Source organism: Aquarana catesbeiana, linkage group LG07 (genome assembly GCF_042186555.1).
Source record: "Aquarana catesbeiana isolate 2022-GZ linkage group LG07, ASM4218655v1, whole genome shotgun sequence".
NCBI lineage: Eukaryota > Metazoa > Chordata > Amphibia > Anura > Ranidae > Aquarana > Aquarana catesbeiana.
This window is the reverse complement of record NC_133330.1, coordinates 284,953,019-284,980,220: the sequence shown is the minus strand read 5'-3', so window position 1 is coordinate 284,980,220 and position 27,202 is coordinate 284,953,019. Positions and strand designations below refer to the sequence as shown.

General features: G+C 42.6%; 1 protein-coding gene across 3 annotated transcripts in view; it reads right to left on the bottom strand.

The window, feature by feature from the left end:
- Positions 1-27,202, bottom strand: part of TNR (tenascin R) — a 932,265-nt gene that overhangs the window by 229,996 nt on the left and 675,067 nt on the right. For all 3 annotated transcript variants that reach the window (XM_073593414.1, XM_073593413.1, XM_073593415.1), the window contains 2 exons: positions 15,615-15,765; positions 14,053-14,322 (listed from right to left, as the gene is read on the bottom strand). In XM_073593414.1, coding sequence (XP_073449515.1) covers positions 14,053-14,322; positions 15,615-15,765 — 421 coding nt within the window. The remainder of the gene's footprint in view (positions 1-14,052; positions 14,323-15,614; positions 15,766-27,202) is intronic.

The window sequence follows — 27,202 nt, the reverse complement described above, 5'->3', positions numbered from 1 at the left end:
AAAGGCTAAAAAAAATACCCTTTATTCTTTTAGAACATAAACCCTAGCTCCCAAGTTTTAGGTCCCTTTAAATAGCTTGTTTGGTTCAAGCTGGCCCAAACAAAGTATTTACTGCACTAAGAGGTGCTTTTACTGCGAGTGCGGTATACATATAGTTACATAGTAGGTGAGATTGAAAAAAGACACAAGTCCATCAAGTCCAACCTATGTGTGTGATTATGTGTCAGTATTACATTATATATCCCTGTATGTTGTGGTCATTCAGGTGCTTATCTAATAGTTTCTTGAAGCTATCAATGCTCCCCGCTGAGACCACCGCCTGTGGAAGGGAATTCCACATCCTTGCCGCTCTTACAGTAAAGAACCCTCTACAAAGTTTAAGGTTAAACCTCTTTTCTTCTAATTTTAATGAGTGGCCACGAGTCTTGTTAAACTCTCTTCTGTAAAAAAGTTTTATCCCTATTGTGAACTGTATGTAGCCTTAGCTTTTGGACACAACATTCGTGGTTCCTTTTGGACTCAATATTTGTGGTTCTTGGTAAAGATATCAGCCAATGGAAGTGTTCCTTAACTAAAGCCCCACAAATTAATTTATCCCTAATTTATTTATTTATTTCAGGTACTTATATAGCACCATCAATTTACGCAGTGCTTTACATATACATTGTACATTCACATCAGTCCCTACCCTGAAGGAGCTTACAATCTAAGGTCCCTAACTCACATTCATACACACTAGGGACAATTTAGACAGGATCCAATTAACCTACCAGCATGTCTTTGGAGTGTGGGAGGAAACCGGAGTACCCGGAGGAAACCCACACAGGCACAGGGAGAACATGCAAACTCCAGGCAGTGTTGTGGTTGGGATTCAAACCAGCGACCCTTCTTACTGCTAGGCGAAAGTGCTATCCACTACACCACTGTGCTGCCCTAATAATCAGCTAGTGGTCATACACACAGATGTACAGATAGTATACAGTTTTAGAGGGAACATAAGCTCCAAGACTGGTGGAGGCGGTGTGGTCATGCTTTTATTAGGGATTCTCAGAGTGGCCAGTGTGGTGTGCTGCTGAAGGACAGCGGGGGGCTGAGCCCAAAGGAACCCTATGTCTCCCTGAGAAGCAGAGCAACACAAAAAAGCTTTATTAGGCCACAAGTAGAGTTGGGTGAATGGTTCAGTTCAAGCATCAGTTCGGGACGATCATTGGCTGTTCGCCCCCTTTGGGTAACATTCAAATTTTCAGGGTGTTCGCCCCGCTGAATGCCCTGCAATGCACTGCACAGTGTATTTTTCTCCCTGATTGGGCAAAGCTTTGCCCAATCAGGATGCAGCATAAGCTGGTTGTAAAGGAGCGGGGCCAGGAAGCCGGCCGACGAGTCATCAGCTGTCAATGGGTTTCCCCACTGACAGCTGAGTAAAAAAAAAAAAAATTGCCAAAGTTTAAAAAAAAGCAGCGTGGGTTACCCCCCCCTCCTGAACCATAACCAGGCCACATGTCCTCAACAAGCCCCCCTGCTCCAAAGCACCCCGTCCCCATGTTGATGGGGACCAGGGCCTCATCCAAACAACTGTGACCGGTGGTTGTGGGGGTCTGCGGGCAGGGGGCTCACCAGAATCTGGAGGCCCCCTTTAACAAGAGGGACCCCTAAATCCCGCTCCCCCCATGTGACTAAATGTCAGAAAGTGTCAAAAAGTAATAAAACACAGAGACAGTTTTTATTAAAAAATAAAAAAAATAGTGTCCCTCGATGTAAATCCATCGTCAGTCACGCTGCCTGTCGCACCCAAAAAATTACAAAAATGAAAACGTGGACATGAAGGCTGTCTGCCTACTGCAGGCTCCACCGTCTGACAGTTCTTATATAGGTAAGGGGCAGGGCCACCTGGCTACGTCACCTGGTGGCACCGCCCCCTTCTGACATCACAAACCGGTGCATGCTGGGTCAGTGACGTCGGAAGGGGCTTTTTTTTTAAATAGCAGTTGCTATTTAAGTTGCAACCGCTAAATGCTACAGATGCACCACTTTACAGGTAAACTAAGGGGACCACCCAGGAACTATATTTAAATTAATTTTTCATTTTTATTGCACTTTAAGCATCATTAAAATCACTGCTCCTGAAAAAAACTATTGTTTTTAATCACAAATACTTGCATATACTGCATTATACTTGCATATAAGCCTTCAAAATGGGCACTTTTGATTTTTCCCATTCGAAGGGGTTCGCCATTTGGGTTAGAGCTTTTCCCCCGTTCAGGAGTTCTGCTGCCGCAAGCATTATTCATCGCACTGGACACACTAACCCTCTCCGGGATTTACTTTAGTGTTGGTATTAGCAGTCAGCCAACTCAGCATAGAGGGGAGTGACTCAACAGATCTTCATTATAATATTTATAATTATTATAATAAAGCTTACCTGTAGGTACAAGGAATATCTCCTAAATATGCACTGTTTAGGAGATATTCACTATTTCTGCAGTGTGCAGTGACATCACTGGCGCATGAGCACTGTGCCCTGAATGGACAGCATACTGAGTAATGTTGTCCATTCAGAGCGCTGTGGCATGATTGTGGCTCCCATGCGCATACCCTGTCTTCTTCACTTCTACGTGTGGACTGTCTCCCTTGTTCTATGAACTAGGGGGATATATGCTATGTACGCACATAACATGTATTTATATATTATGTTTATTCATTGTCAACATTAGGCACTTGTAAGCATGCCCCTTGTAGTGCAGGACACCTTACTGGCTGCTTTTGTTGCTTCTCCCTCTCTAAACTCTGCTGTACAGTGACTGCAAAAGGTCAATATTTAGTCAGATTCTGATAATAAAAATTCAGCTTTAAGAAGAGCATGTATGAAGATGCTCTGAAGAAACGCGTGTTGCGAGTGGGGCGCGTCGGCGTGACGCCATCACGCTCCCTGTGGCGAGGACTCACATCCGCCCACCGGCTGAGGAACTCCCCTCGGCAATTCCTGGGAGATCCGAAGGAACCTCTGGAGTGTATGGGCTGTATGTATGCCCGCAAACAACTAGAGAGACCCCCATCAACACTCGCTACAAGCAAGTCATTTGGAGGGACAGGCGGAGACCATTCCTTAGGTCATCAACAAGTAAAACTGTGGCTTCACACTATTGCAGTGGCAGAGGTGGTTATCAGGAGAGTAGAGAGCAGTGAGCTGTATTGTTTCCTACCCCCCCCGGGCTGGGGGGAGTTGACACACACACATACTCACCTGCCCCCTAGAGTTATACTAAACCACCTGCATGTGTTGTATAATAGCCTGACTAGCCGCTTGACATATGATCTCAGTAAAGGAATTGTGATTAATTACCTCCTATTTACTTCCTAAGTAATACCTCCAGTGACTTTTCCTTCTCACTACCTATGAACTTTTCATGTCTTTCTATTCAATGTCATTGGAACTAAATCATACTACGGTATACTGCAATGGTTCTATAGACTCATGGATGGGATCCCCAAATTATGTCTGGTATTCATCTGATTCAAGTCTATTGCTTTGACAATACTACTTCTTATACCAGCATAGTTATTGCCAGTGATTTAATAAGTATTTAGCGATACTTATAAGGGGTGTATGTCTGAATGTGGTGGCCATCTGAGTTTCTAGACAACATTGTCTAATTTTAGGTATTATGGTGGAAGTATGTTCTATTTTGATTAGTGTAAAGTGAATTTTGTAATAAATACTTTTCATAATTTTTGTACTCATTTGCTGGTTCCTTTTTGAAGAATTGCTTTGGGGCCCCTTAGGTTTCCTTTTTCCTTCTGTATGCTTAGTTAATTCAGAGGAACACACCTCAGACTTACTTTGTAGGTTTGTTCTGGAGTGAGGGCATTTGAGAGGCGCTTTGAGGCACTACTATTGAAATTTGTCCTCTTGGTCCCAATTACTAATTAATAGAGGTTGAGCCTTTGTGTCAGTTTTATCCCCTCTTTTTTTCTAGTATAATGATTCTAAGTCACAGACCCAGAAAAATGAAGCAAATGGAAAACAGAAAGTCATAATGACTTGGCCCTATATTTGTGATGGGTCAGTGGCCTCCAATTTTGCATCAGCATGACGGCCAGGAAAGTAAAACTTTACACGTAAAGTCAGTGATGACCACCCACATCTTTCTCAAATGACAAGTGTACTTTAAAATCAGTCGCACGTATCAAATCATTTCTCTCTGATGGTGTGCTGTACTGATCAAATTTTTTTACCTGATAGCTTTTAAATTACTCGAGCTTTACTTTGCATTCTAATTACTGTATTTTGTATCTTGTGATTAAAGTCTGGCTTCCCTTCTAAATGGAATCTTGAACAGATGTTTGTGTTTAAGACGGCGGTACAGTTTGTCCTTCATTTTTTTGTTAGTGAGACAAGCAATAAACATTTCTTAGGTGCCATCTACCATGTGTTGTTTCTGAACTCGTGTTCACAACAGATGAATCCTCTGACACTGGGCATGTTGACATATTCATCAGAAAATTATGAATACTTTTGATATTTGGAGCCATGCCTTTAATTCTCTTTTGAATTCTTTGGCCTTAAAAGCTATTTTCATGACTTTCAGAATCACAAAACAACAGCCAGAAACTCTCTTGAGTAATTTAAAGCTCAGCAGGACATATAAACCCTGTGGTGGCATAAAGCCTGCAGTCTGACTCCAAATAGCAGTGGGCTTAGAATAAGTGGATTTGGAAGTTGATGTAGTTTTAGGTCTGGGCACCCTGAAACTTCAAATTAATGCTTCCAAGCCCCATATTACGAACTGCAAAGCCTTTTTTTCCAGCTGAAAAGGGCTTTGCCAGCAAGTATTTTAGAACTCATAAACTATAACCCTAGTATCTTACAAGGAATCTATAGTCTTTGTAAGGATGTAAAAATATTGTAGGGGTTCAACTCAAGTGTAGTGCTTCCAAGGATGCAACTTACTTGCCAATGTTGACTTAAGGGCTTTCTTTTACCTACATTTATTTAACAGAAAACTTCACAATCAGATGAACGTTTACCCTTGCAGGGGTTTTTAGCTTCACAATGACACAAGTAGAAGTTTTGCAGCCTGATGGCTATCTGGACCATGTAGTCCCTGAGTCGGTTCCTGCACACACTCACTGCTTAATCCCACTCATTCAGTCTTGTGGCAAATTAATTTTGGAATTTGGAGCTGTACAGGTTCCTGCCTATTTATACAGAGGGGTTGATTTACTAAAAGTGGAGAGTGCAAAATCTGGTGCAGCTGTGTATGGTAGCCAATCAGCTTCTAACTTCAGCTTGTTCAATTAAGCTTTGACAATAAAACCTGGAAGCTGATTTCTTTGTAGAACTGCACCAGATTTTGCACTCTCCACTTTTAGTAAATCAACCCCACTGTCTCTTAGCACCTTTCAGCCTCATGGTGAGTACAGGCCCCTGCCTATTCAAACACTGTCTCACTCCCTTTCAGGCAACGGCCTGGTCAGATCCCCACTCCTTGAGGCCAGAAAACACACTCTGCCAGTGAATGCTCACACATACGCTGCTTGTGCAGCAGTTTTTCTCTAAGACCCCTTTCATACTGGGGCATTTTTCAGGCGTTTTTCAGGTGCTTTAGCGTTAAAAAAAGCGCCTGAAAGAAGCCTCATCTGCAATCCCAATGTGAAAGCCCGAGCCCTTTCACACTGCCAGTGCCCGAAAAATGATGGTAAAGCGCCGCTTAAGACCCTTTTCACACTGGGGCGTTTTTCAGGCGTTTTTCGGGCGCTGGCAGTGTGAAAGGGCTCGGGCCATCGGCGCACCCAGCCCGGTGGCAAAAAAATGAAAGCGCTGCAAAGAAGCTGTTTGCAAGACTTTTTTTGACACCCTGCCAGCGTAGCGCCCCAGTGTGAAAGCACTCGGGCTTTCTCATTGGGATTGCAAATGAGGCTTCTTTCAGGCGCTTTACAGGCACTTTTTTTAATGCTAAAGTGCCTGAAAAACACCTGAAAAGCACCCCAGTATGAAAGGGGTCTAAGAGAGGAGCCATCAAGTTTACTCAGTTCTATGGTATTAGGTCTGTGCACACCTGCACATACAGCAGGTGCTGGTCATCATTAAAACGTGGACCCAGAGTTGGTGTTTCATTCCTCCCAATCTTCTACCAAGCCCCTGGGCTCTAGGACTAAATGCGAGAATTACTAATCCTGGAGAAAACTACAAAACCAGCTCTCTCTATTTAGATTTGCATTATATATATATATATACACAGTACTGTGCAAAAGTTTTAGGCAGGTGTGAAATAATGCTGTAAAGTATGAATGCTTTCCAAAAATATATATTTTAACCATTTGCCAACCAGTCGCCACAGTTATACTAAGACAGGTTGGCTTGTCTGCGCGAATTGCCGTAGGTGTATGTCGGGCTTATACGTGGATATCTGTGGGCGCACGTGCGCACCGATTGGCCAGTGGGACAGTCAAATTTTATTTGGGTACAGCGTCGCACGGCCACGCAATTCTCAGCTAAAGTAACGTAGTGCTGTATCGCAAAAAATGGCCTGGTCATTAAGGAAGCAAATACTATACTAAATTTTTTTATTTATCAATTTACAAAATGCAAAGTGAGAGAACAGAGGAAAAGACTACCCTTTGGCTTCAAACCAGCACTATGTGTACCTAGAAAAATTGAAGCCAAAGGGTGGTCCCACCAAATATTGATATGATTTGGATTTCTCTTCTGTTCATTTACTTTCCATTTTCCACTTTACAGCATTTTTCCACACCTGCCTAAAACCTTTGCACAGTACTATATATTGCGTGTATATGTATGTGTGTGTGTGTATATATTTATGGTCGAAGCCCTATGGCCGATACGGATATGAACAAATAGACTTACTATAAGACTTATAACATGAAATGGACCTGAAGTGTGCCCTGGTCTGATGGTCGGTATACCAAAATAAGAGGGCATACCCTAGATTAGAAATGAATATTTTGTGAAGAGAAATTAATTTTAGAAATGCCCTGAAAAAGGGGATGGGAGGGTGGGTATCGCGCACAGGAAACCGACAAAGACCACAGGCGAGCGGGCTGGTTAAATACCCACCGGGCTCCTCCCACAAATTCAAGCCACCATACTGGCCTTCCTACTTATGGTCGAAGCCCTATGGCCTGATACGGATATGAACAAATAGACTTACCATAAGACTTACAACATGAAATGGACCTGAAGTGTGCCCTGGTCTGATGGTCGGTATACCAATATAAGGGGGCAAAAATATTCAGGTAGGGGTGTAGTTTTATTAGTTTTAGCTTTATTTATTGAGCAAGTTTGGTGAATGCTTGTGCCATTTCCACCTGAGGATTGGGGATGTACCGGGCGAGGTAGGCAGAGTTCCACCTGCTAAGTCTCTTAATGACGTGATCTGGGACCCATGCCGAGATGCTGCCAAGGCTGCCCCAATACTAAAAAGTGACCGGAGTACTGACTGGGGTCGAGGTGTAGGCTGCGTAGAAGAACCCCCAGGTGTTTGATGAACTGGCAGGCGCTCAAGGGTTTGCCCGAAAAGGTAATAGGGGACTAGAGTTTGAGTGTACTGGTAGGAGTGACAGTAGGCGGTCGAGTATGGTTACTGGACACGGGACGTTGTTTATTTATAGAGATGGATGTCTAGCCTGAAACCTGATTGCTGGGTTTTAGACACTGCAAGGTGGAGGATGAAATGGTGTTGGTAGCGAGCCAACTACACAAAACTTGGCCTGCAGGATTGCTGCGGGTGAACTCGCTGGGCCGCCAGAGCCCATAGTAGGCTAAGTAAATGGCTGCTTGTATGAGCAGACTGGGGAGAAGGCCAAATGGCGGACTAGTAAAGATAGTAGACATGTCCTGGAAGATGGCAGCCTGGAATGAACGTACAGTGGACATTAAACTGGTGCTGCCAAAATAATTGCACCAGCCTGCGCAGGAAGGACATAACATAGTGGTGGCTTCATCAACAAGATCGGCCTCGGACCGGTTGTCGGTGGCGAAAGCCACGGCCTGTCCTGTCCAGATATGACCCTAGAGTTAAGCGGCTGCCATGACCGGGTATAGCTTGAAGAGGGAGGAAGTCTGGGTAAACCCGGGGTTTAGGAGTATCTCTGGAGGCCATTTTCCTGTAAACCAATGGTGGCCAAAAATTGCAGCAAAGCCTGTGGAGGCTGCGGCATCTGTCACTATCTGGGGTGATAGGGGCGACATAGATGGTATAAACATTGATATACCGATCAACGTAGTACAGAAACTTCCAACATTGATAGGTCCGCTACCGCCGCGGCATCTAAATAAAGGATCTGAACGGGGTCCTGTGTCTGGGAAAGGAAGACCAGGAAGCATGACACAGAAGGTCGACCCTGGGGAATGACCCGTATTACAAAATTGAGCATTCCCAAGAAAGACTGAAGCTGCTTCTTAGTACACTCCCGTGTATGGGTGAAGTCTTGGGGAACTGGCCTGATGCGGGTCAGCTTGTCAAGGGGGAGGCTGGCCTGCGTAGAATTGTTATTTCGAAAGAGGTTATTGTAGACCTCGGTTCCGGATTGTTTAGTTTTGGAGACCGCAAGCTGAAGGCTGTAATGGTTTTATCAGCGAGTCAAGTGGTGTCTACATAGTACCTGGCTGCCAGTGCCACTAAAAGTGAATTTGTTAGGCTGTAGAAAACCGTACAGGGCCAGGTAGATGGCTGCTTGGATGACTGGATGACTAGACTGGGGAACGTGTGAGGATTTTTGACATGTCCCTAAAGATGGCAGTTGTGATGGGCAAGCGTTTGCCATTAGCTATGGGCTGATGCTTCTGGATGCCACGTAGAAGGGATTTTACTATATGGGCCGTAAACACAGACGGCTCTCTGGGCTCCTGTAAGGACAGGAAATTCTGGATGCTGGCTAGGTATAGCCTGATAGTGTTGTGAGAAGGAGCCAGCTGCATGTGGCAATACGATACCTGGTGCGGGATGGAACCTGAACTCAACTGACCTAAGCGAGAAATGATACAGAAAATGGTGAGTGGCTTGTATGAAGATGCCACTGGAGACAATTGGCCGATTAAGTACCACTGAAGAATGATGTGTGGCTGATTGTGTGCCACTGGGAATGTGTTTGCAATGATTGCAAGAAGTCATGCTAAGATGCGAGCCCTGCAATGATTGCAAGAGTTGTGCTTAAATACGTGCTTGCAACGATTGCAAAGGAGTTTATGTTAATGGAGATGTATTTGCAGTGACTGTGAGAAGTCCGTATTACTGCATGTGCTTGCAAGGACTGCAAGGAGTTATGCTTGGATGCGTGTTTGCAACGATTGCAATGAGTGATGTTTGGATGTGTGCTTGCAACGATTGCAAGAAGTTATGCTAAGATGCGTGTCTTGTAATGATTGTAAGAGTTGTGCTTAAATGTGTGCTTGCAATGATTGTAAGGGAGTTTATGTCGCTGGAGATGTGTTTGTGGTGACTGTCAGAAGTTCGTATTACTGCATGTGCTTGCAAAGACTGCAAGAGTTATGCTTGGATGTGTGCTTGCAACGATTGCAAGAAGTTGTAATTGGATGCGTACTTGCAACGATTGCAAGAAGTTATGCTTGAATGCATGCCTGCAATATTTGCAAGAAGTTTATGATTCACGTGTTTGTAATGATTGCAAGAAATTGTGCTTGGGTGTGCTTGCAACGATTGCAAGAAGTTATGTTTGGATGTGTGCTTGCAACGAATGCAAGAAGTATATGCTTGGATGCGTGCTTGCAACGAATGCAAGAAATTTATGCTTGGATGCGTGCTTGCAACGATTGCGGGAAGTTGTGCTTGGATGCGTGCTTGCAACGAATGCAAGGAGTTGTGATTTGTTGCGTGCTTGCAATGATTGCCAGAAGTTGTGCTTGAATGTGTATGAAATTTAATCCGATATGAATCCGTTGTAAAGTGTATGAAATGAATCCGATACAAATCAGTTGTATGAAATTAATCTGATACGAACCGATTGTAGAGTGTATGAAAATGAATCCAATATAAAATCGGACTGTGGAGAGTATGAATATGGATCTGATATGAATCGCTGTGCCACCGACGCAACTAGATTTGAATCGAACTGTAGTGTGTATGAAATTAAACTGATACGAATCATTCGTAAGTTGTATACAATGAATCCTGATACAAATCGGTTTGTAAAGTGTATGAAATGAAACCAACATGAATCGGATTGTTCGACTATAAGGGGGAAGAGTAGTGAGGCGAAGGTTTTAACGAATGAATCGGGACCATGACGGAACTTCGAAGGAATACAGGGTGTGGCTTTTTTTTTTTTTTTTACTGACCTGGCGGAAAATGACAGATGACAATCGGTGAAGGGTTTGACTACCTGACTTGAAAAAGTGACTTGTAACGTGTTTAAGTGACAGGTGCATGAAATTAAATAAAATGAGTGAAATGTTTATGCCATGATAGAGGCATGAATCTTTGTGCCAATGAGGCCAAGCCAACTGGGGCTTGCCAGGATGAATCGATGCCTGACGGATGCCCTGGACTCGAATCAGGGCGCGGCATGTGACAACGAAATGAATTAAATGTTTGCCTTAGAGTGTAATGAATGAAAATGTTTTGCCATGACAGAGGCATGAATCAGTCGTGCCGCAGCTGCGACTGACAGCGAACCAGACTCTGGAGCATGTACTGAAATGAGGCAAAAAGGAAAAAAACACTAGTGCACACCGGAACGAATCAGTGCATCACGGATGTGACTGGATTTGAATCGGAGTGCGGTATATAACAGTGAAATGAATGAAATGTTTGCCCTGACAGAGGCATGAATCGGTCGTGCCACGACTGACAGCGAACCAAGCTCTGGTGCAGGTGCTGGATAAGGCCGAAACATTTTTTCTTTTTTCGACTGCGACAAATGACGAGTCAGACTGTGGAGCACAGAATTAAATGAGGCCAAGACAACTGGGGCGCGCCGGGACGAATCGGTGCATCTTGGATGCTACTGGATTCGAATCGGGGCGCGGTACGTGACAGTGAAATGAGTGAAATGATGAAATGAATGGAATGATTTGTCATGGTAGAGGCACGTGCCATGACAGAGGCACGAATTGGTCATGCCGCGACTGCGACTGACAACGAACCGGACTCTGGAGCATGTACTGAAATGTGGCCGAAAATGCCTGGGACATGCCGGAACGAATCGGTGCATCATGGATGTGACTGGATTCGAATTGGAACGTGACACGTGACAGTGAAATGATTTCCCCTGACAGAGGCATGAATCGGTGAGCCGTAAACTGCGACTGATGAATCGGACTCTGAAGCATGTACTGAAATGAGGCCAAATAACAACTGGGGCACACTGGGACGAATCGGTGCATCACGGATGCGACTAGATTCGAATCGGAGCGCAGTACATGACGGTGAAATGAGTGAAATAATTGAAATGATAAGCCATGACACAGGCACGAATCTGTGTGCTGTAATTGCAACTGATAACGAACCGGACTGTGGAGCATTGTATAAAACATGAGACAAGAACAACTGAGACATGGCTGGACAAACAGGTGCGAAGTGGACGCACCTGGATTCGAATCAGAGTGAGGTACGTAAAAATGAATGAAAAATGTTTTAGAAATGATAGAGGCACGAATCGGTGGCTGAGTGCTATGGCTACGTACAAGGTTACTTAACGAATGACTCGTATCGGGGTTTGAGCGACACATGGTATCTAGCAAATGGTGCTACATGAAATGAAGAAATGTCAATGAGGCATGCTCTGAAACGCGTTGCTTAACGGAAGTACAGCCCATACTGTTGACTCTGCACTCCAGCCCTCCATTTGACTGCCTGGCTGAGTTGCAAGCCTCGTTTTGGATCGCGATCGAATCCCGGAAGTCCGTTGCAAACAGACTAGCCGACAGCATAGAGGAACAAGGCTTTCTTCCACCTTAGACTGCAGAGATCATCCATGGCTCTTACTGGAATCCCCTGCGCTGGACAAACATGTTGTTACATGTGAGTGTTTTTATTGCTAACGTCATTAAATATTACAATCTTACTAAGAGGCGCCTATTACAATCTTACTAAGAGGCGCCTGTTGCTGTTTCTTTTCTCGTCAACGAAACCCTACCTGCGACAGCCAAGCCAGACACGTTTGTACGAAAAACTATGAACGGAAACGGAAGCCTCTCAGAAACTGCGAACGGAAACCGAAAGCCGATGAAATTTCAAACGCGCAACTCACGAACGCCAACAGGTTGGATGAGTCGGCCTAGTGACGTAATGTACCATTCACAGGAAACCGACAAAGACCACAGGCGAGGGGGCTGATTAAATACCCCCCGGGCTCCTCCCATGAATTCAGGCCACCATACTGACCTTTATATATATATATATATATATATATATATATATATATATATATATATATATACACACACACACACATCTGACTGCAGGGTGATATTTATGAAGAATGTAGTCCTGGTTGAACTCCAACAGAGAAGAAAATATGAAGGTGAAGAGGGGACACTCGCAGGTATTCCAAGGAGACTGTAGCCAATTGTGGAGAATTTATTTGCCGATGGATGTTTTGGTGGGTCACGGCCTCTTTTTAAAGTTTCTCCTTATTTGATTCACCAATCTCAATTAAAAAGATCGTAGAGGGTGAGGGGGTAATGTCATGCAGATTGCAAATATGACTTATTATAATCATTTTGAGGACTGACACCACATTTTCAAATGTCTTGGAGAGCTTCAACCTATCAAGAAGAATAGTAAAACAGAAGGTATGGCTCATAATCGATCAGAGGTTACAAAGTTGGCTAGTTTGTACATTAAAACAATTATCTTCACTGTTTGTAGACTCAATACTGTTGCAGTCCATATGCATTTTATTCACAGATGTTCTGAGTAAGATTTTACAAACAGACAAATACCTCCACTTTCTGTCTTAGCTATTCTTTGTAAACATGCTATAACCTTCCAGATCCATTATCCCATCATAAACATCATCTAACCAGGTTTCTGTTCTGACTAAATGGTAATGTTGGCCATTCATCAGCAATGATTGTTCACCAATTTTGATTGGAAGGCTTCTTGCATTCGTTAACATATATTATATATTTTTTCTGATTACATACTTACATTTTACTATTTATAGTGCTATATTCATTTATAACCTTCTTACTCAGCTATCCAACTCTACTCCAACAATGTCTGGGTTTTCCCACTGTAATTCTCAATCTTTAGATTTTCTATCTTGCCCTCTTTTCTAACACTATCAACACCCTTTCCCCTCTTTTCAGATCATAATTTAAAGTGTAAAATACATACATTTAAAATGTATTTTATTTTTATTTTTTTAACAAAAACTTTATTACACTCATTGCTTTTTTTATGTCTGCCTGGAGTTCAAATTTAGGATCCATGCACACTGACTTAAAAAAAAAGCAGCTTCTACAGGAGATTCCATAGAAGCAGCTCAATGTTATCCTAGGTATCCATGCACATTAGGATGATTACAGGCATATTTTGAGCTTAGCGTTTAAAGGCAGGGAAAAAAAAAACCCTCTGGTTTGCGTTTTTGATTGCTGCTTTCTAAGAGAAAAAAAAGCTAAACTCTCCTAAACGCTGTACAAAATCGCTCTATATGAGCGCTTTCTTTTTCTGCCAAGGGAACTGGTTTTTTTTTTAAGCCCAGTGTGCATGGAGCCTTAAGAATAAATCCTTACTGGATACAACTGTTTGTCTACTTTAGAGGAAGTAATCATCCAGATGGAACTGGATGTTTGACTGGTGTAGAAGGAGAATATTCTTTTGTTGAGCTAAATTTAGGGAAACTCATGTTGCAGTCTTTACATTGTATAAGCAGCATCAGACATCAGAATCACTTAAATATAATGTGAAGGTAATTCTTAGTGGAAGAACGTTTAAAATATTTACATAGACAGACATTAGATGACTCCCCAAACATCCAATCCCCGCATTGATACAGTATTACCTGTGTTTTTTAACAGTGGATTGCGGAACAGAAATATTTACTGGCAACCTTAAATCAGGGGGTTACCTGTAGTGAAGGTCGTAGTGACAGGATCACTGCATGTGTCTCCACGGATACCACATACTGACACCTCATATTGTGAACCAGGCCGCAGGACTTGCATGGAGTACTGACTAAGGGGAGGCTGTAGACGAAAAGTAGTCTTCTCCCCTTCCCCGTTGACTGGCCCATATTGTAGCTGGATGAAGTCGAGTTTGGCTCTTGGAGGAGTCCATTCAACAAAAGCTACTGTGTCAGATACATCTCGGACTAAGATGTTGGAGGGACCATCAATGGCTAAAACAGAAGAAAGGCAGTTTAAATGGCATTTCTCCGCAGTATTTTCTGTTCTAATTTAGTGTATCAGTGTCCTTGATCAGACCTTCAAATATTTCCGTGTATATAGACAGAGATTCATTATTGTACGGGTAAGACAATATACTTCTACCATACTGCATACATCCTGTGCTGACCAATGTACTTAATGCACTTTTCACATAAATCTTTCCTGTATCTTCTACTATTTGTTGCTATATTAATCATTTCCCTGCTCTCTGTTATTCTGGCTGCAATGAATTAAAGGTTCTCAGAGAGGTTTGTCTGGGCTGTTTCCAAGTATAGTACATAGATATCTTCAGAAATACTTCTGCTTTTGTCTCTACATTTGATTATGTAAGCAGCAGGTCCAACTTTAATATTAGATAAAGCAGGAAAATGTCTAAGGATAGAAGAGCAATGTGTTCAATTGCCTTTAGATTTACTAACTATGAAGAGTGATGGTCTACCGAAACAATCAATTTAATTTATAACCAATAAGGTCGGTCCACACATAACATAGTTGTTGACATACCTAAAATATATTACAATACAGAAATAGTACAATTAGATATTAAGATGTATGACCAGCCTTACAGACATCTTTTTATAACAATTGAATTAACAATTTCTACAAAATTGTAAATTTGAACATACAATGGACTCAACTTATAGTATGAAGAGAGTAGGATTACTAGTAATTGACTATTGAATGCATTCCCCTTGATCTGTGGATATGAGATATAGTAATTGAGTAATTGACAAAATATTAAAAATGAGGTTTATTTTCAAAGCAGACCTGTAGTCATTCCTTTTTTGCTACCCCGCATACTTAACACGCTAAGAAACATAAAATGTAGCATAAATACCCAAGCTTCTCTGGGATGCTGTGGTGGCTCCTTATGTGATTAACCATTTGGATCACATTTCGCTGTGGTTTGGAATCATGGTTTGGGGTGGCTGATCACGTGACCAAAATGTGTGGACATCTGGTTAAACCACTGGCATGCAATGGAATCCTAAAGCAGTGCTTTCTTCAGCCAAGATATTTAAGGGCCTATGCGTTGAAGGGGATTCTTATTTTGACTATAGGTTTTCGACAAGGAAAGATAAATGGAAGATCAACATGCATAACTATTATTTAGTCTAGTGTCTAGTCCAGCAAAGCAAGCTTTATCCATATAGAAGAAGTGGTGCATAGGGCTTCATAGATTTGTACCTACAAGGATTCAGTGATGTCATTCTAACCTTGGACGGTAAACCACTTTCCTTACCAGTTGTTACGCTGCCTGAAGTTGGGGGACTCCTGGCTTGTTCTTTCAGTGAAATGATACTGATGGTGTACTCCTCCCCAGGCTTCAGTCCTGTCTGGTTATAAGATGTGACACTGCTGGGGAGTTGAACCGTTAGCCCACCCTCGTTATTCTGTCATTGGAAGAAAATTATATATTAATTGCTTTTTCAATATAAAAACTAATTTAGACAAGAGATAGAGGAATGCAGAATATGGATGAAGTGATAATAGAAAACATGTACAAGACATGCTCAAGGTTAAGGCTACTGAAGCAACTGCCATGCCATCAGTGATTTGTAGGCCTATATAAAAATGGAAAATAAAAATGATTAACTCCAAGCTTGCCATTTATGGATAACAGCTTGCTCCTTTCATCCTATGCATAGCGCCCAACTGTCCTTGATTTTGAGGGATTGTACCTGATTTGAAATAAAGTCCCTCTGACCCCCGTTCCTCCTCATTTGTCTCTCATTTTGGTCTGATCTATATAGTTGTATATAAAATGCACTACTTCTCTTTCAAAAAGTGTTTTACAGTGCTAAACTTTTCATCCAAGTTCTAAAGTGCTGCATTTGTAAATGTTAAAAGCCAATGTAATGGAATCATTGTGGTAAAAGAAAAAAACACTTGTGGATTAAACAAATTAGTTTTTTTATAATCTTCCTTTAAGGGGGTCTGGCAGGGGGTGTTTTCTTATGCCTACTTACTTTTGCTAATAGGTGTCCCTCATTCTCATTTCAAAAAGTTGGGAGGTACGCCTGTGGGTTTCTTATAATATATGTTGATCCCACCAGTTTTGCACCCACCTCCCTCACCATATCCTGCTAGACAACATGAAATACTAATGTGACTATACTCCCTTAACTGGATTCTCCATGGAATCAAATGGAACAGAGTTTTAAAAACAGTATGTAGTCTGACAAAAGCCTAAAATATCACATCTATTATTTACATCAGTAAACAGCCAGTCAGTGAAGCTTCTACCAAAATTGGTCATGTTTATGAGATTCTACTCCTGCATGCCTCTAGCTTAAAATTCTAACGTAGAACAATAGGCATCATTTTGTAAAATTTTGTATAGATATGGGAAAATGTTACATTCATATTTGGTATTAATTAAAAGGTATCAATAGTCTTTTAGGAAAATGGTAAGGTATTTTATACTTTATATATGCTTTAAGGTGCAAGCTTACCTTTATATCAGTTTTGCTTATTTGCAGTGCGTCTTTAATTTTGGTTACTGTTGATTCAATTTGTTTGTGTGTTTTGGGGCACAGCCCACATTTACAGATAAATTTGAAGATTTTCATTGGCGAACTGTTTACCCATAGAGCACCTGTGTGTACTAAACAAAATGGCCCTTGGAACCAAACTAAATTTATTACACATGGGATTCACGTATGATGCAGCTTGCTGTTACGTTGTTACTCTTCCATGCAATCATACACATCTAATGGTATTCCAGGGAGGCTTCTTTTTTGTACAACTCTACAGTATATGCAAGACTCTCTGAGGTTGATTTACTAAAACTGGAGAGTGCAAAATCTGGTGCAGCTGTGCATGCATAGTAGCCAATCAGCTTCTAACTTCAGCTTGTTCAATTAAGCTTTGACAAAAAAATCTGGAAGTTGGTTTGTATGCAGAGTTGCGCTTTCCTGTTTTAGTAAATCAATCCCTGTGTGTCTATTAAAAGCTTTATCAAGCAAGGGGGGATCATTTTTCAACTAAGACCCCTGATGACCCCAGTACAACACTTAAGGCTGGGTTCACACTGAGGAACGGAGTAGTGTAGCTCAAGGCAGGGGTCCAGTGCGTCTCCATTCACTGTTTCAGGTCTGATTTCAGCCCAAATTTGGCTGAATTCGGACCTGAAACAGACCAGAAAATGCACAGGACTCCTGTACAATTCGCACCGGAGCCGCTCTGCTCCAGAGATGCGTGAATCTGCTTCATTGAGAGCCAGTCACAATTTTATGACATGCAAATTGGATGCGTGGAAACCCACATCCAATTCGCACTGGCGTGAACCCTGCCTAAAGTGGAAGTTTACTCTAGAATTATTCAATGAACGTTAAACAGCTATATAACACATGGACTTTGATAAGTGCATGGCATTATGTTTATCTTCTGTCTACGCTCTGACTGTCCAGCAATTAGCATTGAAAAACTACCAGCAACACCATGCAACTCATGATGTTCCTCAACATACGTTTTTTGATTGTAACCCTTGACTGGGAAACACTTCCTTTGTGCTCTGATGCTGTCAAAGATGCAGATAACATGAGGAGGGCTGAGTGACATCATGGGTTACATGGTGTCAATTGTAAATGGCCAGCAGATTCCAGGGCTGATTGATGGACATTTATCAAGATACATGTGTTTTATGGCTGTTTAATGCTCACAGAGTAATTCTACAGTAAATTTCAGCTTTAACCACTTAACCTCTGGAAGATATACTCCCCTTCATGACCAGGCCATTTTGCCATATTTTTCCCCACAAATAGAGCTTTCTTTTGGTGATATTTGATCACCTCTGCGTTTTTTAATTTTTTGCGCTAAAAACCAAAAAAGACCGAAAATTTGGAAAAGAAGAACAATATTTTTTACTTTCTGCTATTAACCGCTTGCCGACCAGCCGCCGTCATTAGGTCGGCACAATCCCACGAACCGTTGTAGCTTTATGTCGGCTCGTGGGATCGGGATGGCACAGTGGGGGTGCCGATGCTCGTGGCCGGCGGTCATCGCGACCGATCGTAAGCAAGAGACACAGAACATGGACAAGTGTGTGTAAACACACACTTCCCTGTTCTGTTCTGACAGTCCCCTCCCCCTTCAGTTAGAATCACCGTCCAGGGAACATAGTTAACCCCTTGATCGCCCCCTAGTGTTAACCCCTTCACTGCCAGTGACATTTATACAGTAATCAATGCATTTTTATAGCACTGATCGCTGTATAAATGCCAATTGTCCCAAAAATGTGTCAAAATTGTCCGATGTGTCTGCAATAATGTCGCAGTCATGATAAAAATCGCAGATCGCCGGCATTACTAGTAAAAAAAAAAAGTAATAATAAAAATGCTATAAATCTATCACCTATTTTGTAGATGCTATAACTTTTGCGCAAACCAATCAATGTATGCTTATTGCCATTTTTTTTACCAAAAATATGTAGAAGAATACATATCAGCCTAAACTGAGGAAAAATGTGCTTTTTTAAAAAAAAAAAATGGGGATATTTATTATAGCAAAAAGTACAAAATATTGTGTTTTTTTTCAAAATTGTTGCTCTTTTTCTGTTTATAGAGCAAAAAATAAAAACCGCAGAGGCGATCGAATACCACCAAAATAAAGCTCTATTTGTGGGGAAAAAAGCATGTCAATTTTGGGTGCAGCATCGCACCACCGCGCAATTGTCAGTTAAAGCGACGCAGTGCCGAATCGCAAAAAATGGCGCGTTCATTCAGCAGCCAAATCTTCCAGGGCTGAAGTGGTTAATATAATCACACATATGCGGAAGTAAAAATGGTAGAAATTTCCCCAGTATGTGCCATTAAATCCGTCTGCTCCAGGGCTTTTCCCTTAAGGTAGGTTCCTGACACTATTCTCCAATTCTTCCTGATTAATAGGTTTCTCCAAGGAAGCAACTAGCTCAGAAGATAATTTTGGGAATTTTATCTCTGCTAAATAGCTCTTAATACTATCTCTGTGTTTCAAAGAGGCGTATGGCAATCTATCTGGATACAAACAATACAGATTGCAGTAGAATTCCTGAAACAGCCTAGCTATTTTAGATGATTGAAAAACAGGTTGTCCATCCCGAGACACCAGTTTATGATGATGGCACTTCTCCATTCTCCTTCTCAAAACACTAGCCAACATTTTCCCGGGTTTGTTGACATGTTCGTAAAACCTGTGTGCCCAGAATCTTAATCTATATCTGAGTTACTTTAACTGACAATTGCGCGGTCATTCAACGCTGTACTCAAATGAAATGTATGTCCTTTTTTTTTCACACAAATAGAGCTTTCTTTTGGTGGTATTTTATTACCTCCGCTTTTTTTTTGAGTTATAAACAAAAAAAGACTGACAATTTTGAAAAAACAAAAATATTTTTTAAATTCTGCTATTAAACATGCCCAATAAAAAATGTAACAAATCAAATATCTTCACAAATTTAGGCCAATATGTATTCTGCTACATGTTTTTGGTAAAAACAATTCCAATAAGCGTATAGTGATTGGGTTACTTGAATGTTATAGCATCTACAAACTATGGGATATTTTTTTATGGAATTTTTATTTATTTATTTATTTATATTTTTTATACTAGTGATGGCGGCAATCAGCGACTTATAGTGGGACTGCGATATTGCGGTGGACATTCTGACACTAACTGACACTTTTGACACTTTGGGAACCCGTGACACTACTATAAAGCTTGGTACACAATATAAGTGCTGGGTTGGACGAAAAAAAAACTTTCAGCTCCGGTCAGAGTTGCTTTACTAACTATCCGAAGTTAGTACAGCAATCTCCCCCACTGAGCTGTTGAGTACTGACAGGGGGACGCCCCCCTGCCAGAACATTCCAATCAGCGCTCTCTGCTACTGGCTGAGAGCGCTGACACAGAGCCGGTCGGCTGCTGGTTTTCCAGCATGCTCGTCCAACAGAACAATGGTAACGATTAAGCACACCTGAAGAAGTGTGTGAAACGCGTCTACCAGCTCTATGTTTTTTATCAACACTTGAGATGTTCTGAATAAAATAATTTTGATCGATTACGGAGTGCAGCCATTTCTTCTATTATCAACAGAACAACAGGCCGGTTTCTGTTGGACAGGGTGCCATACACATGGGGCGAATGTTCAATAAAAACCTGCCGATGCCTCCCGACATTCGGCCTGTGTGTATGGAGCTTAATACAGTGATCAGTGCTAAAAATATGCACTGTCACTGTACTAATGACACTGGCTGGGAAGGGGTTAAACATCTGGGGTGATCAAAGGGTTAGCTGTGTGCCTAGCCAGTGTTTTTGTGTACACAGTGTGGTGCTTTAACTAAGGCAAGAGACCGATTCTAGTCTTTGTTTTGCAGAAACACATGATCGTTCCCCCCTCAAAACGGAGCTAAGCCTTGTTTTTTGTAGGTATATCTCAGTTCTCTGTGTTTTGCTGGACACCGAGTCCCCAGGACCTGCAGATCAGCTTCTGCTGTGAAGTATCACACACACGCCCCCTGCAGGCGGAAATGCAGAATCACGTATATATATATGTGATTCTACCCACAGCTGCCGCCCTGTAGTAGTAAAAGTGCTATAGGGCAATCAGTAAGTAAAGAATAACATTAGAAACAAGCAAATGTGAAAGGTTTTATATTAGCTACATAAAAGCACTTTATTTGCTTTAACCACTTAAGCCTCGGACCATTTGGCTGGCAAGAGCACTTTTTGCGATTCGTCACTGCATTGCTTTAAATGACAATTGTGCGGTTGTGCGGCGTTGCTCCCAAACAAAATTGACATCCTTTTCCCCCACAAATAGAGCTTTCTTTTGGTGGTATTTGATCACCTCTGCGGTTTTTATTTTTTGCGCTATAAACAAAAAAATAGCGACAATTTTAAAAAAAGCATTATTTTTTACTTTTTGCTATAATAAATATCTCCAAAAAATATATAAAATTTTTTTTTTTTTCTCTCAGTTTAGGCCGATACGTATTCTTCTACATATTTTTGGTAAAAAAAATCACAATAAGCGTTTATTGATTGGTTTGCACAAAAGTTATAGCGTCTACAAAATAGGGGATAGTTTTATGGCATTTTTATTAATATTTTTTTTTTTTACTAGTAATGGCGGTGATCAGCGATTTTTATCATGACTGCGACATTATGGCGGACAGATCGAACACTTTTGGCGCTATTTTGGGACCATTCACATTTATACAGCGATCAGTGCGATTAAAAATGCATTGAGTACTGTGTAAATGTGACTGGCAATGAAGGGGTTAACCACTAGGGTACAGTAAAGGGGTTAAGTGTGTCCTAGGGAGTGAATCTAACTGTGGGGGGGGGGGGACTACGTGTGACACGACACTGATCACCGCTCCCAATTACAGAGAGCTGTGATCAGTAACCTGTCACTTGGCAGAATGGGGAGATGCTTGTTTACATCAGCATTTCCCCATTCTTCCTCTCCGTGAGACGATCACAGGTATCCCTGCGGACATCGAGTCCGCAGGACCCGCAATCACACTCATGGAGCTCGTGGCGCGCCCGCAAACCGCTTCTTAAAGGGCAACGTACAGGTACGTTAGTATGCCTGTACGTGCCCTTCTGCCGACGTATATCGGCGTGAGCCTGTCGGCAAGCGGTTAATAAATACCGTATATACTCGAGTATAAGCTGAGTTTTTCCAGCACATTTTTTTGTGCTAAAAAGTGCCCCCCTCGGCTTATACTCGAGTCAAGCACTTTTCTGGTGCAAAGAATTACATTTTCCGAACCGAATTTGGAGCCACGTATCTCGGGGACCACTTGGTGCTAGGAACCCCAAATTTGGTGTGCAAACCCAGTGGAACTAGCACTACAACATATCCAAAGCTGGGGTTCCTAGCACCAAGTGGCCCCGAGGCATGGGGCCCCAATCATTCTCTGCTGCAGAAAAGTGCTTGACATTTTCCGAACCGACTTTGGGGCCCCGTATCTCGGGGCCACTTGGTGCTAGGAACCCCAGCTTTGGATATGTTGTAGTGCTAGTTCCACTGGGTTTCCTAGCACCAAGTGGCCCTGAGATACGGGGCCCCAAAGTCAGTCAACTGTGTCCATCTACAGCAATGTCATTTCGGGACCCTTTGGGTCCAGAGACCCCAAATTTTGGCTGCAGCTAGGGGGCATTTAGGAACCCTTAACTACCGAGTTTGAAGTTCGGGGGACCTATGGCTGCAAATGGGTACAGTGAGGCTGCAAATGGGCATTGTTGACCCTCTTATCCACTTATAGTAGCTGCGCATTTCTCACCCTAGGCTTATACTCGAGTCAATACGTTTTTCCAGTTTTTTGTGGTAAAATTAGGTGCCTCGGCTTATATTCGGGTCGGCTTATACTCGAGTATATATGGTATTCAAGCAGTTCAGGAGTGTTAAAAGCGCCTTTATATTTGTTTGCAAAAAGAACTGCTGTCCTGTATCCAGCTTGTAAATTGATTGTAATATATGTGACAACGCGTGCAATTTTATTTCTGCAAACTACGCATGCCAATCAATTGAAGCAGCAACTGACATTCCTTTTTATGGCTGTTCTTTTCTGCCTGTTGCTTATACAACATCTGCAGATTATACCAGGGATGATCAGTCACCTCTCTGCCTGACATAATTGAGAGCTTAATATCCCGCCATGTATCAGCTCTACGCAGGGCCCAGGAAAACAGCAACACAAGCTCCTTATCTTGCCTCGATCCTCTATATTTTCCATTATTGCTGATGGCTTCTCCATTCAGTTGGTCAGCGAAGCATGCAGCTTATGAGCATCCAGTGACATCAAATCATTCACCAGAACGTGCCGATTCTTTCGCTGTAGCAAACAAAGGCTTGATCTATTCCATCCTTGTCCGAGGTTCCCTGTCTGCAGGAGAGGTGATCTTTCGCCCACACACTTCTCATCCCATCAAACGCCATTGATAACCACTTCTAAAAAGATCTTTTTTTTCTCATCAAAGGCGACTGACATAAGCTCAATCACACATGTCATGACTTTCAAAGATCTTTTTATGTCTTGTCACATGGAGGCAGACAAGGACACAGCCTTTCGCTATAGCTAGATGAACAGAGCAGCTCTCAGACAGGTAAAAAGAACTGAAATAACATTTGGCCTAAGCCCAGTTTAACAGCTCTGCGACTGCCGCCACCAAGGGACATCTGGGGTTGTGTTAAGCAGAAATTTATCAGCACTTTTAAATGTCTGCCATTGACAGGCCATTAGCACCAGTTTGTATTTAGTGTAATGAAGTAGCGGAGGGGGAAAGAAAAAAAAAGTCTTTACTGGAAACAAAATGACTTACAAAATGTTTATTGCTAACATTAATTTTATGGTGCATGGCTGTAAAAAAAATTATCTTAGGGGAAATTAAGTCTAGAAAAAAAAAAAAAAAAGTGTCATATCGCCAGTCAGGGAGTGCGATGATCTCCTGGCTGAAGTAACGCAAGACTGTAAAGAAAAATGACAGCTATGTTTTTAATCAGCGTGTGAAGCGACTCTGCTGCGTATGAAGTAAGGTGAGTTCAGGAGACAGAATAATAAATAGAAATCACTTTAACTTTTGGAAACTTGTACTGCTGTTGCTAAGTAATTAATAGTGATAAGTCATTAGTTCTGGAACTTTTTATCTTCATCTCTGTAGTGGCAGAAAATTACAAAAGCCATAAACTCATGAAATGTATCAGTGTATGGAACACTGCAGGCTCATTTCCCACCTATAGCATCCATTTGTTGAAAATGTTTATTACTCACATTTATTGTAGATTCTGAGTAAATAAATAAATTGTTTTGATTCTATATATGACACCAACTGAACAGCATTTGTGCATGTTAAAGCAAGTAAAACTATAGCCTCCCATTAACCACTTGCTTACTGGGCACCTAAACCCCGCTCCTGCCCAGACCAATTTTCAGCTTTCAGCGCTGTCACTCTTTGAATGACAATTGCGTGGTCATACAACACAACAATAAATGAAATTATCATTATCATCATTTATCATTTTTTCCCACAAATAGAGCTTTCTTTTGATGGTATTTGATCACCTCTGAGTTTTTTATTTTTTGTTAAGATCGATATAAAAAAAAAAATACAAAACCGTTTTATATTTTGTTAATACATTTTGCAAACAGGCAATTTTTCTCCTTCATTGATGTACGCTGATGAGGCTACACTTATGGGCACTGATAGGCTGCACTGATGGGCACTGATAAGGCGGCACTGATGGGCACTAATAGGCGGCACTGGTGGGCACTGATGAGGTGGCACTGATGGGCACTGATAGGCGGCATTGGTGGGCACTGATGGGCGGCACTGAAGGGCAGCTCTGAAGGGCATTGATAGGTGGCACTGAGGGGCACTAATAGGTGGCACTGATAGCTGGCACTGATGGGCACTGATGGGTGGCAGTGATGGGCACTGATCGGCACTGATAAGCAGCACTGCTAGGTGGCACTGATTGGCACCGCTGGTGGGCATTGATAGGTGGCACTTGTGGGCACTGATAGGTGGTACTGATTGCTGGCAGTCACTACTGTGGGCACTAATTGGTGGCACTGTGGGCACTGATTTGTGGCACTGGCAGGTGGTACTTGTGGGCACATATGAGGCAGCTTCACCTCTTCATCTTCGAGACCGATGTCCCTTCAAACAGAAGCCGGCGATCGGCTCTTTTTCTTCTCACGCTGAAGAAAAAAAAAAAAAAGATTACCGATCTTCTGTTTACATCACGTGATCAGCTGTCATTGGCTGACAGCTGATCACATGGTAAGGGGCCAGGATCGGCCCCTTACTCTTATCTGTGTTCATAGCACATGCCGCGCGCCCCCTTCAGGAGGGCGTGGTCAGCTTGCAAAGGGGAGGACATCTATTGACGGCCTCCCGACAAAGCAGATCCGCGCTGTAGGCGTCATTCGGCTATAGCGCGGATCTGAACAAGTTAAAAAAAAAGTGCATCTGCACCTGCAGTTTTCACCAAGCTCTCCTGCAAAATTCCACAAATATCTACTGAGCTTGCCAGTGAAGTTCATCTAATGCAGTGGTCATCAACCCTGTCCTCAGGGCCTACAAACAGGCCAGGCTTTATGTATTATCTGGGGAGATGCATACTAGAACACTGCAATCACTGAGCAGCAAATTATATCACATGTGATGTATTTCCATTATCTTGCAAACCTGGCCTGGTAGTGGGCCCTGAGGACAGGGTTGATGACCACTGATCTAATGCGTTTTCCTGTGCAGGGCCAATCCTGTGCTGTGTGCAGGGTGCAGTGCACCCGGGTGCCACAGAGGTGGGGGCGCTGAAGCGCCAGAGTGCACCCCTCCCTCCTCCTCCTCTCCTTGTGTGTGTCCAGAGGCGGCCCTCTCCCCGGCAACTGACAGGAGTGGATCAGAGGAGTAGAGACTGTGCCGCCGCTGCCACTGTGTTTCCTGCCCAAGCCCATCCCCCCTCCTTCCTCCTGTCAGATGTGGAGAGTGAAATAGCCGGAGATCGGAGCGGCTGTCTCTGTGTGGAGAGAGACCAGCCGCGCAGTGACATCGCTGGGGGGGGGGCGGTCCGGGCCTGGCATGTGTTCCAGTTCTCCTCCTCCTCTCTGTGTCTCACTCCCGCCTGCTGCCCAGGCCTGTCATGATCTGCTGGATATGTACCAGAGCCGCCCGAGCTGGTGCGGTAACGTGCGGGGCTTGCTGATGAGGTTGGTTTTTGCCGGGGGGGGTGGTTTGTCCTGGGGGGGCGGTCTGTACTAATGGAGGGGGGGTGGTTTGTCTTGGGTGGGTCTATACTGATGGAAGGGGGTCTGTACTGTGGGAGGAGGGTCTATACTTAGTGGAGGGGGTCTGTACTGAGGGGTGACTATAGCTGGTGGAGGGGAGGGTGACACCATGTTTTACCGCACCAGGTGACACCAACCCTAGTGACACCACTGCAGGAATGGGCTCTTCTCCCCCCCCTCCTCTGATCCTCCTCTGACCATCTCCTGTATCATGTCCGCAGTCTCTGACCATCTCCTGTACTATGTCTGCAGTCTCTGACCATCTCCTGTATTATATCTGCAGTCTCTGACTGTCTCCTGTATTATATCTGCAGTCTCTGACCCTCTCCTCTAGTATGTCTGCGTTCTCTGACCATCTCCTGTAATATGTCTGCAGTCTCTGACCATCTCCTGTATAATATCTGCAGTCTCTGACCATCTCCTGTACTATGTCTGCAGTCTCTGATCATCTCCTGTACTATGTCTGCAGTCTCTGACCATCTCTTGTATCATGTCTGCAGTCTCTGACCATCTCCTGTACTTTCTGCCCATTAATTTTTTTTAGCAAAGTTTAATTTTGCTTGAATTCCACCTTTGTGAAAAAAATTATAGCAAATAAACAATATATATTTAGCATATACTAGACAATTGCTACATAATCCATATTGTAATTTATTGTTATTAAAAATTACCATTCAATTGCAGTCTGCAGTGCTGTAATGTTCTGTAAAAGTAAATGCAATATGGCAACCTGGAGTTGACCTGTGTACAGAATGCCTTAAAACATTTCTTTAAAATTATTACCTAGGATGTATCACAGATACATATATTTGATGCCAAAGTACCAAATTAGATGGAATTCCTGGCAGACATATAATCTGGCAAATCATGATGGAAATTTAGGGGTTGATTTACTAAAACTAGAGAGTGCAACATTTGGTGCAGCTCTGCATAGAAACCAACCAGCTTCCAGTTTTTTCTTTGCCAGAGCTTACATGAACAAGCTGAAGTTAGAAGCTGATTGGCCATCATGCACAGCTGCTCCAGATTGTGCATTCTCCAGTTTTAGTAA